The 16,343-nt window shown below is 44.3% G+C and overlaps 1 protein-coding gene across 6 annotated transcripts in view; it reads left to right on the top strand.

Moving 5' to 3' along the window:
- Frmd4a (FERM domain containing 4A) overlaps positions 1–16,343 on the top strand; it is a 601,861-nt gene that overhangs the window by 459,796 nt on the left and 125,722 nt on the right. For all 6 annotated transcript variants that reach the window (XM_087896367.1, XM_087896368.1, XM_087896365.1 and 3 more), the window contains one exon: positions 11,133–11,225. In XM_087896367.1, the coding sequence (XP_087752493.1) occupies positions 11,133–11,225 (93 nt within the window). The remainder of the gene's footprint in view (positions 1–11,132; positions 11,226–16,343) is intronic.

Genomic DNA, 16,343 nt, shown 5'->3' on the forward strand with positions numbered 1-16,343 from the left:
CTCTTTTTTGTTTAGGAGGAGGCAGGATTCCAGTCTAATGCTGTGGAAAAGCCTAGCAGCCTCCACAGTTTCCTACAGCTTTTGTAGGAATAGTGTGACCCCCGAGGATGGTCTTCAGTCTCACACCCACCAAAGGGAACTTCTGTCACAGCAGTAGAAATGACCGGCGTGAACATTTTACACATAGATGTTTTGCAGTTAGCAATAAAAGCACACAAACATTTGAAATGGCAATAAAAAATAGCCTTTCTTACTAGGTATACTGGCCCACGCCTTTAATCTCAGCACTCGGGAGGCAGAGACAGGCAGATCTCTGAGTTCCAGGACAGTCAGTGCTACCTAGAGAGACCCTGTCTCAAAAACAAAAAAACTAACAACCAACATCCTGCCTTAGCAAACAGGACCCACAGCATAACCTTCGGCCAGATAACTGTGCCAATTGCTCCTTAAAGCCCTCTTGCAGGTATTTGTCTTCCTATGATAAAATATGGACAAGTTGGCAGAAACCAACACACTTAAATAAAGTTTTAACTCATTTTTATTTTACTTCTGCTCAATCCTATAGTTTTTAAGCAAAAACTTCTATTAGGCTATCATAAAATAAGGTAATAATTTGATTTTGTTAGCTGTGTATACAAGCACACAAAATATATATTCATATCATCTCTTCTTCAGGGACAAACTTACTCTTACTGTCAGGTAGATTCACTGTCCTACCAGCCTACATATCCTACGCAGCAGCGAGAGACGCGGTCTCAAGAGCTACAGGGGGAAGACTGGAGAAATAGCTCAGCAGTTGAGAGTACTTGTTGTTCTTCCAGAGGACCTGAGCTTGGCTCCCAGTACCCACAGAGGGTGGCTGACAGTCACCTGTAACTCCAGCTCCAGGCGTTCTGACCAAGACAGACACCCACAGACATACGCACATGAAAATAATAAATCAATAAAACTTTCCAAAAGAAAGGGAAAAGTAAACAGTAACTGAGTTATTCTCTGATCTCACACATGCACACACGCAGCACACCTGTGCACACGCACACACATGCACCCCACACACAAGTGACGTTCAGGGCAGGGGGTGAACAGAAGCAGTGGAAAGGGCAAAGCATCGGCTTCCTCATAAATGGAGTGAGGTCAGCTCTAGGACTGGAGCCCACAGGGCCCTGCGAGGCAGGCGGATGGCCTTCTCTGGTCTAGAATTGCCTCCACCAGCAGATTGGGAGGTGCAGGCAGGAAAGCCTCTGGCAGGTAATAAAGAAGAATCGCTTCAAAAAACTGTACATCTAGACAAACTGACTTTCCCAAGCACAGACATTCTCTACCCTCTCTGTTGAGAAGCCCCATTCACCCCCTAATTACTCTCCAAGCTGTCCCCACTGATTAGAAGGAAACCGTAAGCCTCAATTAATCATAGGCGCATTGTTCCCATTTCCCAAGTAAGTTTACTCAATTCAAAGAGGCCGTGAACTCTGGACGGTCCCAATTAGACTTCCCTTCAGAGTCAACAAGAGTCAAAGAATGAACATTTTATCTTAGACCAGAGAGGAAGAAGTTGTCTGTGTGCTGAGGGTTACAGACCACAGCCCCGATGTCCCTAGCCAGGAGCGGTGATTGGAAAAATGAAAGGATAGAAAGCCAGTCTTTCCCCGAGGGAAGAGGAGGACGTGAAAGCCACACATCAAAGGCAGGAGGTGCACACCCTTGAATCTAATGGGCCGTCCTATAGGCCTGTGCAGTTGGGAGCTGAGCTGTCCTGATTCTCTGGATTATCTGATTATCTTGGCCTTTGTGGTAATCAGAACATTTCTCCTTTTCCTTTTGAGAAAGGGAAGAACAAAGGTTGCCCTTTGGACCTTGTGCCTGGAGGCGTGACCTGCTCTGGGGTTGGTGATTCCTATGTCCAAAAGTATACCAGCTTTTGCCTCTGCCTCTGCATGCCAGTAACACTAGCATGGCATCTCCCACCGTGTGTGTGTGTGTGTGTGTGTGTGTGTGTTGCTGGAAATCAGACTCAGCACTGACCCTCCCTGGAGCAGCGGAAGTGTCTTATTAGAATGCATGATTCCTAAGGAGAAGTTGTCTGCCATCCTTCAGTGTTAATTCTGACATCTTGTGGGGCCTAGAGGAACCCTGAGGAAAGAAAAAGGAAGGAAGGAAGGAAGGAAGGAAGGAAGGAAGGAAGGAAGGAAGGAAGGAAGGAAGGAAGAAAATAAGTAAGTAAATAAATAAATGCAGGCAGGAAATGGGAAGTTTCCCTAGCCTTCTGTCCCCACATAACTGGTATTTATTGACAGAGTCTGAGTCGACAATATAAAACTTTATGCCCATGAACACTGAATGTTGCTGGTAACCAGTTTTTACAGCCTTACCTGTTGTTATTTTATTTTGAAGCTTTTTATTTGGAAATAATTATAAATTATAAAACAGACTACCTTCACCTTCCATCCCACTTTACCCAGTGTTGTGAAACGATGATGCCACACCACTGCTAGACGAGCTACGCCACAGGGCTCCTCCAATATCACCAGGTTGCCTACGAGGCTTTTTCCCCTGCTCTGGAATTCAATTGCACTTAGTAACTTTTGATTTGCACCAACTCTGTCCAAATCAAGAGAGCTGCAGATGGTGTTGAGCTTTCAGTGTTCCCAGTTGTGATGAACTTGGCAAGTGAGGGCAGTTTGGACAGCTTTAGACTTTCCGAAGCAAAGGCCCTGGGAGAAATTTGATCTTTAAATAGTGCTGTAAAAATTAGGTGTCTTTGTGTCTGTGTGTGAGTGCGCATGTGCGTGTGTGGAATGAATATTTTCCTGCATTTGTGTATGTGTGCTACATGCACAGAAAACAGCACAGATCGTCTTAAAGAACTGGAGTTACAGATGGTTATGAGCAAACGTGTGGGTGCTGACAACAAAACCTGGGCCTCTGAAAGAACCACACGTGTTCTTAGCCACTTTCCCACCTCTCCAGCCTAGAAAGCTTACGGACGCGTGGCTGGAGCCAGGACTCCTTCCCACATGGGGGATATAGTGGAAGAACCCAGGCACTTTAAATTGAGTTGTTTTTTTCTTCAAAGATCTTCAGTCTGTTCTGATGTACAGCCAAGTTCAAAAGTCCTGTTCCAGGACCTCCAATGTCAGAACTTTTCATCCTGTCCCCTTGACCCAGATCCAAGAATGACCAGTTCCACTTGGTCTTAGACTACCAGGGACCAATAGTGTCTGGCATATCCCAGGAGTCTAAGACATTGAAGAAGGGCTACGTTCCAGGCACCGTTTCTAACAGTTTGAGAATCAACTCCTGAGTTCAGATCTAGTATTCCCATATGTATAGAGACTGTAAACTGGGGGGTGAAGACACGAAGGCCAGCGGTTTAGCGTGAGTACTTTCCCAGCATGCTGAAGGCTATGGGCTTATAGAGAACCACAAAGAAGAAACTGAACAGACAGACAGCATAACTGAGATTTTCATTCATTCAACATGGCATTCGCTTAGAGAGAGTAGTTTTTACATTTTATTTTTGAATTACTTGCATTACTATTTTAATTCTCAAATTTTAATATTTTTAAATTGTTTATATTGAGCAATATATCTTTCTCCATTCCCTTCCCTTTCTCTCCCTTCTCCTTCTACCCTCTTCCATGATCTCTATGCTCCCAATATACTCAGGAGATCATGTCTTTTTCTATTTCCCATGTGGATTAGATCCATGTATGTCTCCCTTTGTTGCCTTGATTTTCTGGATTATCAATTGTAGGCTGGTCTTTCTTTGTTTTGTGTCTAAAAGCTTCTTATGAATGAGTTCATATGATATTTGTCTTTCTGGGTCTGGGTTACCTCACTCAATATAATGTTTTCTAGATCCATCCATTTGCCCACCAATTTTAAGATGTCATTTTTCTTATCCACTGTGTAGTACTCCATTGTGTATATGTACCACATTTTTCTTATCCATTCTTCAGTCAAGGGGCATTTAGGTTGTTTCCAGGTTCTGGCTATTACAAATAATGTAGCTATGAACACATCTGAGCACATGTCCTTGTGGTATGATTGAGCATCCTTTGGTTATATACCCAAAAGTGGTATTGCTGGGTCTTGAAGTAGGTTGTTTCCTAATTTTCCAAGAAATCGTCATAATGAGATCCAAAGTGTTTGTACAAGTTTGCACTCTCACCAGCAACGCAGGAGTGTTCCCTTTACCCCACACCCTCTCCAGCATAAGTCGTCATCAGTGTTTTTGATCTTGGCCATTCTTACAGGTGTAAGATAGAATCTCAGAGCTGTTTTCGTTTGCATTTCTCTGATGACTAAGGATGTTGAACATTTCTTTAAGTGTCTTTCAGCCATTTTATCTTTCTCTGTTGAGAGTTTTCTCTTTAGGTCTGTACCCCATTTTTTAATTGGCTCATTTGTTCTTTTGATGATCACTTTCTTGAGTTCTTTGTATGCTTTGGAGATGAGCTCTCTTTCTGATATGGGGTTGGTAATGACTTTTTCCCATTCTGTAGGCTGCCATTTTGTCTTGTTGACCACGCCCTTTGCTCTACAGAAGCTTCTCAGTTAGTTTCAGGAGGTCCCATTTATTAATTGTTTCTCTCAGTGTCTGTGCTACTGGGGTTATATTTAGGAAGTGGTCTCCTGTGCCAATGTGTTCAAGTGTCCTTCCCACTTTCTCTTCTATGAAGTTCAGTGTGGTTGGTTTTAAGTTAATAACTAAGAGAAGACAAAGGATCCCCTCCCAAAAGCCAAACATTAAATAACTCCAGTCAAAATAAGCAGTCAAACATACCGCAAGTTGATGTCTGATTGTCACTGCAATTAAGTTTCTGTCTCCTGTCCCCAATCTTGTGACTTGCTCATCAGATGGTATAATTGAATATCCATGTCTTAAGGAAAAGGAAAACTTTTAAGGAGTGTTTAGACATTTGAGGGACAAAACAGGTTAGCCATTATTGTGCAAGGACAATTAGAATGTACTTTCCCACGCCTGTTAAGAAAATGAGGGGCTCTCGCCCTGTGTTTTCATCGGAGACTTGCATTTTTTTCTCTTCCACAATTGTTTGCGTAAAAAAAGTTTGCTTACGTTTTAGAGAGGCCGCAGGCACCACGAGGCTATAGTCCTCGTTTGAGAACATAAAAGGTCAACTAAGAATTATTACTTTCCACTTCCTGTATCAGAGTTTCTTCTGTATGTGTGTGCATATGTGTATATGTGTGTGCATGTGTGTATCTGTGTGTGCATGTGTGTGTCTGTGTAAGCCAGGAGACAATCTCAGGAACATTATCCACCTGCTTTGAGGCAAATGTCATTGACCTGAAGCTTAACAATTAGGCAAGAATAAATAACCAGCAATCTTTAGGGACCCTTCAGTCTCTGCCTCCCCCCAAAATCTGGAGTTAGAAGAGCACCCCATCACACCCGCCGTTTTCTGTGGATGCTATGGGTCAGACTTGACCCTCATGTGTGTGGCAAGCGTTTTATCACCTAAGCCGTGCCCGAGTGCCTGTGTCACAGTTAACTGAATTGCTTCATTGGTGCAGGTCCAGGGTCAGGTTTAGCTCAATAATGAATGTCTTGTTGGCAGCACACCTGTGACCCATTGCCAAGCATGCTGGGTCATAAAGGTGCCCTAGTCTGCAGTGCTCTCTGTCCCTTCTCACACAGGACTCATGGCATTGGCTGAGGCATCTGCAGAGAACCTAGCAGAAGTCACTGTAGTGAGGGGCTGCAGGCAGGCCTGCTTTTCATCCTGCCCGGCTCCCGCACAGCTAGCTTAGCCCCAGAAATAATAACACACAAATTGTATTCATTTAAGCACTGCCTGGCCCATTATCTCTAGAGAGTTAGTTACTGACTAACTCTCACATCTTGGTTAACCCATTTCTATTAATCTGTATATCACCACGAGGTGGTGGCTTACCGGGAGAGATTCAGCATGTCTGACCTGGTGGCTGGCTCCATGGCGTCTGCCTCATAGCCCTCTTCCCAGCATTTTGTTCTGTTTACTCCACCTACCTAATTTTCTGTCCTATCAAGGGGCCAAGGCAGTCTCTTTATTGACCAATGAAAATAACACAATAGGCAGATAACCCTCCTCCATCATTTCCCCCTTTTCTGTTTAAACAAAAAAGAAAGGCTTTCATTTTAACATAGTAAAATTACACATGATATATTACCTAAGTAAACAAGAAGTAAGCAACTTCCAAAACTCTAGAAATGACATAGACATCTCACTGCCTGGACAGTGACCCAAAGTTCCTCTGTATTGTTGGGGCATCCATTTTCGGCGTTCAGGCCCATAATATCCAGCAGACATTTCCATGAAGCAGGAACTTTTAAAGACAGTTCAGTCACTATCTGCTGTGTCCCGCAGAATGTCTCGCAGACTCCTTCATGAATCAGGAACCCCGAAAGATCATCTCACCTTTAGGCAAGTTCAGCAGTCCTCTCTCTGTGGGTTCTCTGTGTCCAGTTTATACAACAGTCCAGGCAAGAACAGTTTCTTGCCCAAATGGCTAACCAACTCCATAAGGAGCCTCTTCGATGCCCTTCTTCCTCTTGAAGTAGATTGGTGCTACCAAAAGCAGATGTGTCTCATTGTCATGAAAAGTCCTAAGTTATTAAAACATTAAATGCTATGTTCTGTAGTCTTTGAAAGATATGAAGAATGTCTCTCTGAAATATATCTATGCACATCTACAAAATCAAACTAACATTACTACAAGCTTGACTATTATCGATGATTATCCATTAACAACCTATATTTTTAATTATACATTGCATTTTTAAATGAGCTATACAATCACAATACATCAATCAAGATCAGAAATATATATACATATAACAAAATTGACCTTAAAATCCATACCAATGAAATTATTCATATCTATATCATATCCCCCTTTAAATGTAAAAGAACATTTATAAACAATATCTGGGAATATGGACGTAGTTATTTCTCTCCAAACTTCTTCCTGCTGAATAGGGACGCTGTTAATCAGGTCTTTCACAGTAAACCTGTTTGCTAGCTTCGTCTCAGTTGATAGTTGAATGAAGTAATTTTTTGAGGGTGTTCACAGCAACCTTTCAGGAGGACGTGGTCTATCATACCATATTGGGATAGAAGCAATCCACAGGGTCTCATCCTCTGTGAAAACAAAAGAAGAACCTCCTTTCCAAAGTATCATATCCTTAGATCCAAATTCAGAAGTCAAGGTATTTTCAACATACCTATCTTGGATTAGTTCAGCAGCATTTATAAACAAATATCTTATAGCAGCTGTTGCTCCTTTCTCAGCATTCAAACAATTCAAAGAGAGCATAATAACACACAGTATCAAGATTCTCTGTGTATTTTCCATCTTTATGCAGCTTTATTTCAACCTCTATTTCTTTTATTTTTACTTTTAACTTTTGGCTTTTTGAGACAGGTTCTCTGTATATATCTTTATCCTGGAATAACTCTGTAGACCTGGCTGTCCTTGAACTCACAGAGATCCACTTGTCTCTGCCTCCCAAGTGCTGGGATTAAAGGCGTGTGATACCATACCTTGACTCAGAGATGCTTCTGTCTCTGCCTCCTAGGCATTGGGATTAAAGGTGTGTGCTACTACACCTTGAAGTCACAGAGGTCAACTATCTCTGTCCCTTAAAGTCTCAGAGGTCAAAGTACCTCTACCTCCCTGGCATTGGGATTAAAGGTGTGTTCTACCACATCCAACTACTCTCTTTCTTCCCTTTTTACCCTAAGAACTTTAACCTTTAACCTGCATGTATTTTTAACACATAGTAAACCATTTAGAGTTTTTTTTTTCATCTTTGAATCTCTCTTTACTGTATATCTCTCTTTTTCTGACTTCATAAGCCTTTAATTTAGTAATCAATATGGAGAGCCATGGCTTTGACGGTTAGATCCAGCTCATTTTTTAGCTTTCCAGCCTCACGGCTGAGATACCAGCCAGAGCTGTGTTCACTGCCACAACTCTATGGCATTTCAAGGTCCTTGCCAGCAAGCAAGCTGCAGCATTCTGCTCACAGATCACACTCAGTCGGACTGACTGCCTGAAAGAGTCAGAGTTTGCCCTGGCAGGACGGTCCAGAAAGCCGGCATTTTAAAACAGCGCAGCTTTTTTCCTGCTACGGCTGAAAACCGAAAAGCATGCATTCAGCTTTTGATCAACACTGTAAGTGTTTCGTGGCAGGACCTCTTAATGAGCTACAAAGTTTTGCAGCTAAAGCTGAGTCAGGAAGCCTCCCTTAGACGAGAGCACTTGCTTGCTCTAGCAAACAGAGCAGACCTGAGAAATTGCTGCTACCAACAAAACATGCTTTACTCTATTTGTTCCCAAGCTTTCTCAAGCTTTCTGTGGATTCAGTTATCCACGTTGGCGCCATCTGTAGTGAGGGGCTGCGGGCAGGCCTGCTTTTCATCCTGCCCGGCTCCCGCACAGCTAGCTTAGCCCCAGAAATAATAACACACAAATTGTATTCATTTAAGCACTGCCTGGCCCATTATCTCTAGAGAGTTAGTTACTGACTAACTCTCACATCTTGGTTAACCCATTTCTATTAATCTGTATATCACCACGAGGTGGTGGCTTACCGGGAGAGATTCAGCATGTCTGACCTGGTGGCTGGCTCCATGGCGTCTGCCTCATAGCCCTCTTCCCAGCATTTTGTTCTGTTTACTCCACCTACCTAATTTTCTGTCCTATCAAGGGGCCAAGGCAGTCTCTTTATTGACCAATGAAAATAACACAATAGGCAGATAACCCTCCTCCATCAAGTCACATGTGCATCTACTACTATTTAAAAACAAAGTTCCAAAGCAGTTTCTTATCTTGGGAGCAAGGACCAGCAGTATCAGCTCTGGGAACATAATTTACTTAGAACTGGGCTTGGGGTTTCCACTCATTAACTATTAGATGGCAGGACAGCGAATGCCAGTGGCTCCAGCCTGCCGTGCCCAGGCTGTCACAGCTGCTTCTGGGAACTTGACATTTAGTGCTCATGACAGTCTCTGAGACGAGCACACCACGGTCACACATCACAGCAGACAACAGCACCTTATGTCAAGTGACCAGAGAAGCATCGGAGCGTGACGTTCTATGTGTGGCGCTAAGATAAATAAAAAAGAATGGTGCTGTTCCGGAAGGGGCTAAGCACTTCGGTCATCCTTGCTGCACCCCGCCCCCACCCCACCACAGTGTAAATGATACTGCAGAGCCTGGGTCTTAGACTAGGTAAGCAGAAGGAATTCCTCACACCTGGGGCAGAAGCATTGGCTGTACCTAGTGACAGTCACTGATCTTTAAGAAAATGGATTTCAGGGCTGGGGAGACGGTTCAGTGGATAAAGCGTTTGTTCCACAAGCATGAGGACCAAAATTGAAATCCCGCAGAGCCCAAGTAAAAATCGGGCTAGCAAGGAGACTTTCTTTATTCTCAGCCCCTGGGAGGCAGAGATAGGGAAACCCTGGGGCAAGGTGGCTCACTAGACTAGCTGGAATCAGCAAGCTCTGAGTTCAGCTAGAGATCCTGTTTCAATAAAGTGGGAGGTCTTAAGGAAGACATCTGACCTCAGCTTTGGACATGCGTATGCACACATACATGAATGTGAATCCACACACATGTGAGCTCACATATATGCATGAGGACACATATGCATAGAGAATATGGCTATCTGGGACACATTGAAAAATTGATGCATTTGTCTTCTTTTTTTAGAAAGATTTATGTGTTATGTATGTAGTGTTCTGCCTGCATGTGTGCCTGCACACCAGAAGAGGGCACCAGATCTCCTTATAGATGGTTGTGAGCCACCATGTGGTTGCCTGGAATTGAACTCAGGACCTCTGAACAAAGCAGCCATTGCTCTTACCCTCTGAGCCATCTCATCAGCCCTGCATTTGTTTCCTTAACAGCAACAATGAAATTGTTTAGCATCTACTGTTAGCCCCGGGAAACGTGGAGACAACTGACCTTTGGCTCCTGTCAGTCCCTCACTTGCATTTATGAGCTATTATAAACCAAATCTAAGAGGCTGCAGAGGTGGCTCACGGGAATGTATATATGAAGGCCAGAGTTCAGATCCCCAGAACACATGTGAATGCTGGGCAGCCATCAAGGTTCACTGATAATCCAATGGCTCAAGAAGTGGAGAAAGGATCCTTGAAGCAAGCTAACTAGCTAAACTAGGCCGAGTACTGAGCTCTGGGTGCAAGCGAGAGACCCTGTTGCGATATAAAAAGGGGAATATTTAAGGAAGACACCTAACATCAACCTCTGGCCTACACGCCCACACCCACACATGAGCATGCAATTTACACATTTGTACATACACCCACCCACACATACATACACAAAAAGAGAAATTTTGGAAGAGTCTTACAACAACATATTGGACAAACAATTTTGTACCTTTTTAAATCTTTCGTTTGAAGCTTCATCCATTCAGCTTCACTATGCTCAGGCTCGTCTACATCACTGCTGACAGCAGTAGCACTTTCTCTTCGTTGCTGTGTAGTATTCCGTTTGGGCGCTATACGGTCATTCACTCATTCTTCTGTTGGTAAAACCCTGGGATTGGTTTGGGCCATGCTAGTGTGTTCATATACAGTATCTGTGAACTCGTGTGGAAGAGGCCTTGTGTCAACAAATGCCTCCTTTTGTAGAAAGGAAGGGTGAACCCTAGAAGTGGAATAATGGCTTGATCTTATGTAGGTTTACGGTTAAGAAAGTGTGCATCATATGGCATCCCGACTGCCTCCAGAAGGACGATGTGAGGACGGTTAGCATGTTATTAAGGCGTGCTCTGAATTCTATAGGGAAAGCGCACACCCCAAGGAGTGGGGAGGGAACTGAGGCCAAGAGAGAGAGCTGTGATTATAGGAAACAGGCATGACCTCTCATCTTGGCTTCATGATTCATGTCCTGTCCCTGCCATACAGCAGTTTTCTCGGACACTCTTTCCCCAAGGGAATCCCTGAGTGTTCATCCATTACTGAAATACCGGGAAGGATTCAAGATCCCCTGCATCCTATAACCTAGTGGGTTCTGCCCCCCTCCCCCGAGACCCTCATCTCTGAAGACCTGCCCAGTCGAACAACCTAACCCGCTGCCTCTCCTTTCCTCAGGGGACACTTGAACTGGCTTCAGCTGGATCGAAGAGTCCTGGAGCACGACTTCCCCAAGAAGTCTGGACCCGTTGTTCTGTACTTCTGTGTCAGGTGGGTGCTCCTGGAATCCCTGCTCTGCTTCTCTGTTCTTCATCAGAGAAGTCTGGAAGGACGAAGAGACTCAAAGGCAAAGGGAGATCAAGTATCTCTTGGTCTGAGGTTAGGGACAAAGGCCATAGCACAGCTACATTCCGAGAAGATGAAAACTCAGGTATGACCTCTCTGGGCCCATCAGTGTGTGCAGTGGCCGCAGGCTAGCATGTTCGTGTGAGGATACGTGTGGAATGAAGATAAACTTTATTTGGGGGGAGCGGAGGGAGAGAGTCACACATCTCAAAGTAAACTGAGTCTTGTATCGTGCCACAAGTTCTGGGATTTGTTCTGGTGCCGCTTGACGCTCCATAAGAAGCCTCTGTGGCTGTTGCTTCTGTCCTAAGTGCCACTGGGGTCCCTTGATATGTATGGATTTCTCTCCTATAGGACTGGTTGAAATGCCCTTCTGGCAAGGAAGGATAAAGTGATCAAAAGATGTCAGAGGGCTGAGGAGATGGATCAGTGGATGGAGCACTTGCAGCTTAAGCCTGAGGACCAGAGTTCAAATCCCCAGTGTGTGTGCATGTGTGTGTGTGTGTGTGTGTGTGTGTGTGTGTGTGTGTGTGTGTGTGTATGTGTGACCTGCCTATAGTACGAGTGCTCAAGAGGCCGAGACAGGGGGTCCCTGAGCCAAACTGGCTAGTTAGACTCTGGCCTCCACATTCTTATCGACACATGCAAACATGCATGCACATACACAAAAAGAAAAATACAGTGTGCATTTCCCTATTTGAATAAATTTTCCTTAACGTGACGTGAGAATTGTATACGTGATGTAGTGACGTGATTTATGTGTGTGTGTTTACATGTATACATGTGCACGTAGAAACCAGAAAACAACCTCATGCATCATTCCTTGGGCACTATTAAGTTTACAGTCTCTCAGTGTCTGGGATTTGCAAAGTAGACCAGGCTGACTAGCCATCAAGCCCCAGGGAACCACCTGTCTCTGCTTCCCAGTGTTGAATTACAAAAATGTGCCACTATGCCCGGATTTTTTTTTTAAATATGAGTTTTGGAGTTCACACTTAGGTCTTCCTGCTTACAAAGCCAGCACTTTACTGATTGAGTTCTCTTCCCAGCCCCGGGGAACACTTTTTTTTAGTTTGTCATTGTTGCTGTATGTGTGATCTTGATATGTATATGTAAACACATACATGCCACTGCATGCATACAAAGGTTCGAGGACAGCTTTTTGAAATTGATTCTTTTCTTCCACCTTTATGCTGTTTGCAGGGAGCAAGCTTGACAAGTGTTTTTAACAGGCTCCTCTCCTGCCCCTAATGAAGGGCTTTTTAGGTTTAACCATTGCCCTGTCCTCTGAAGACCCTAGGACTGATCATGTCTGTTTGTGAATGGGTGTAGCAGGCCAGAGGAGAGTTAAAATGCAAATGGGCAGCACAGTCAGGAGCTCCAGCTCCCAGGCACACAACCCTGAGCACCCAACTTAGAGCCATCAACACTCCTGCAGAGGTAGGAAGGGCTGGCTTTGTTTTAATTTCTTTTTCTGGTACTGCGGGTTGAACCCAGGACCTCGAGCTTGCTAACACAACTACACTTCATTCTCAGTTTTCACATGCAAAACAACCACTTTGTGAAGTCTACAGGCCCTGCTCCTCTTAAACACACTCCCAGAAACCAGGAGTGGGATGCAAGGGGCTTGAACTCATCTCTCCCTGAAGAGCGCAGGGCTATGGTCCTAGACTTGGCGGCCCTGACTCACAACCAGCATTCAGCAAATCTCAAGCAAAGCGCTAAAGGGTCCATTTAACAGGCTGGAGTGTGTGTCTTTACCTCAGCTGGTGGAGTAAATTTCAACTTGCGGTTAATGCCTTTTTGATTTGCTTAACAGCTGCAGGGATATCAGAGCTAATCTCAGCTATTTCCATCACTGATGGGAATGATTTCAATGCCATATTCTCTCTAATGGTGTCTCAGATGAATGGGAAATAACCTTATAAAACAAAGACTAACAATTCCAGTGAGGGGGAAGATAGGATTAGGCAAGAGTTGGTTCATTAACCTATAATCGTAGGTGGAGGCATATTCTTAGCCACATGTTGGGCGCCCCCTTCTTCCAACAGCTTTTTTTTTGCCATAATTGAGATTTTATTGTTTGTGCTGAGAGTTGGTACAAAGACATTTCAATTTATATACAGCTTATTATGACCATTGTTATTATCAGTGTACATGTGTGTGCATGTGCTTGCATGTCACAGTGCATATATGGTCAGAGGACAGAGGACAGCTTTGTGGAGTCCCTTCTCCTAGGGCTCAGTCTCAGGTTGCCATACATGTTCAGCGTAGCACTTTCTTGGTCAAGCCGTTTGGCCGGCCCAATCTGTGTACAATTGCTAACATATGTCCTAGAAATCTGTGTATTGTGATTCGTTTTGAAATAATTATTCCAGCTCCCAGTTTCCCCAAAGCAGCTCTTCTAGTACAGAAGGTCTTCAGACATTGATGAGCTGTATGTAAGTCCGACCAACCTACAGCTTAATGCCACACAAATACGTATTCAAACTGTCAGTCTTTCAAGTACCTTAACAATATTAAAAACCCTAACTGGCATATGGAGAGCCATAGTTCTTTATAGAAGCCGCACAGTTCTGACATGGCAACAGTCAGGGAACACTGTAGAAATAGGATTTAAAGTGTTCAAGCCCTATCTGATGCACAACCAGGACTCCAAATTGCCATTTGATATGCTTGAGATTACAAGCTTTGAAACTGGCCCCTACCCCTAGAATGAGAAACTCACCCCAATATAGCATTATTTCTATTGTACCAAAATATAGGCAATTAGTAAATTACTTCATTTCTAAAAAACAAAAAATGCTTATGGTGGGACATGCATTTAATCCCAGTACTAGAAAGGCAGAGACAAATAAGTCTCTTAGGGTTCAAGGCAAACCTGTTCTACACAAGGTTCTAGGCTAGCCAAGGTTTTATAGTATGATCTGTCTCAAAGCGGGGGAAATGTGTATGGTTAAGGAGATAGCTCAGTCAACAAAACTTACAGGACCTACCCAAGCTAGATTCCCAGAACTCTTGTTTTAAAAAACAAAACAAAACAAAACTGGGCATGATAGCACATGCCTGTAAGGAACCCCTGGGATCTCCAACCAGTTAGCCAGCCTACTTGATGATTTCCAGACCAGTTTCAAAAAATCAGGTGGGCAGCTCCTGGGGAATGACACTGGAAGGTGACCTCTGACCCCCAAACACACATATATGTGCACCTGCACACATACGAACATTCACACGAACATACACAACAAGTCATGTACACTTTAAAACTAGGGTGAGGTGAGGCTCCCTTGTTCTTTAAGCATTCTTTATTTTCCTGGTTCTTTTTGTCAACATTATTAAGAAGGAAAAAGCATTGTGATTGGCTGCATGCCGATGGCATTTTCTATGTCTCACAGACCCCAATTGTCTGTAGGCTTGGGGACTCAAACCCTGGTAGCAAAGCATTGAGTTTTGAGGTCCCTTAGGATGTCCTACCCTTTCAGGTTACCCCCAAGCTGTTTTCTCTGCCTAAATCCAGTGACAAGGAAGCTGGAAACACTGAGTAGGTGCTAGAAGCAGAAAGTACTGGAAATCAGACTGGCCAAAGGCTACACTGTATCCACTCGAAATCTACAGCTGGAAATGACGCTCCTGCCAACGGTACTTTCAGTTGGTCTTGGCAAGGATCTCAGGGAATACTTCTTAGGTGGAGATTCCCAATGGGAGTTTGGTGGTCCATACCTGTAATCCTAGCACTAGGGAAGCTAAGGTAGGAGGTTTGTTTTGAGATCAAGGCCGTCCTGAGCTGCAGTGTGAGACTGGGTCTCAGAAAAATAATTCAGGCTGGTGCGAGTGGTTCAGTGGGTCAACAGCTCTCTGGGCAAGCACAGAGACTGAGTTCAGACCCCAGCATCCATTGACTTAGCTCTGGGAAGAGGGGCAAGCGCGGGTGGCTCCGGGGACCTGTGAATTGAAATGGCAAATATCAGGTTCAATGAGAGACCCTGTGCAAAAATAAAGTAGAAAAAAGTGATTGAGGAAGATACTTGGAGGTGACTGCTGGCCTGCCTGAGTGCTCACACGGGTAAAATACACATGTGGGCTTGCACACATGTGCACATATGAACCCACATGCAAAGAATTATTCATCTCCAAATTCTTCCCACTTAGGATCAACCCTTCTCTTCTCTCTGTCTCTCTCTCTGTGTCTCTGTCTCTGTCTCTGTCTCTCTCTGTGTGTGTGTGTGTGTGTTGGGGGGGGTTGTCTGAATACACACTACATTCAGGCAGTGCTCCCAGGGGCAGGAAGAAGGCTTTGGATCCCTTGGCACTGGAGTTACAGGCAGTTGTGAGCTACCTGGTATTGGCACTAAGAACCAAAGCTGAGCTCTCTGTAAAAGCAAGTGCTCTTCACCACGGAGCCATCCTGACACCCTTCACTGCTAGTCCTGTGTACAGGCCAGACAGCAGAATATTCCTTTCTTTCCAGTTCCTATGGAAATGCATTTCTGAAAGATGCCATGTTTCTATATTTAGTTTCCTGCTCGTGCTTCGAACTCATCAGGTCCAAAGAATGTATAATTGGCCCACTCCTCCTCTTTCCTCCCCTCATCCCCGGTGGTCCCCCGGAGTCCGTGATGCCGTTATCCATCCTCTTGCATGGACTGTAAGTCCTGAGCTCTCCCCACTCCTCTTCCTGGATTTAAGTACATGGATTATCTATTGCAAAACCTCTTGACACCCTTGCCTCTCCTCTGTCCTCCCTGAACTCAGGCCCTTGTCTACTGTCACATCAGCTCTCCAACAGTGTCTCCAGGTGGCTGTCACCTTGGCACTGGCCATAGGATCTACACACATGCGGTGATCTGAGCTCCCCCTTTTCAGATTGCCCACACAGCACCCTAACAAACCCAGCCATTTATGCTCCCTGAGAGAGAAGGCAGATTCTCCCTGAGGTGAGCTGCACATAAAATCTGCTTTGTACTTTAATGCTTTCCTAACCATGTCCCCTTCACTGGAAGAAGATGCTGTCACTTAGGATTTGTCAGAGAAAACAAAAACCAA

The sequence above is a fragment of the Myodes glareolus genome, chromosome 14, assembly GCF_982192425.1.
Source record: "Myodes glareolus chromosome 14, mMyoGla1.1, whole genome shotgun sequence".
NCBI classification, from domain to species: domain Eukaryota; kingdom Metazoa; phylum Chordata; class Mammalia; order Rodentia; family Cricetidae; genus Myodes; species Myodes glareolus.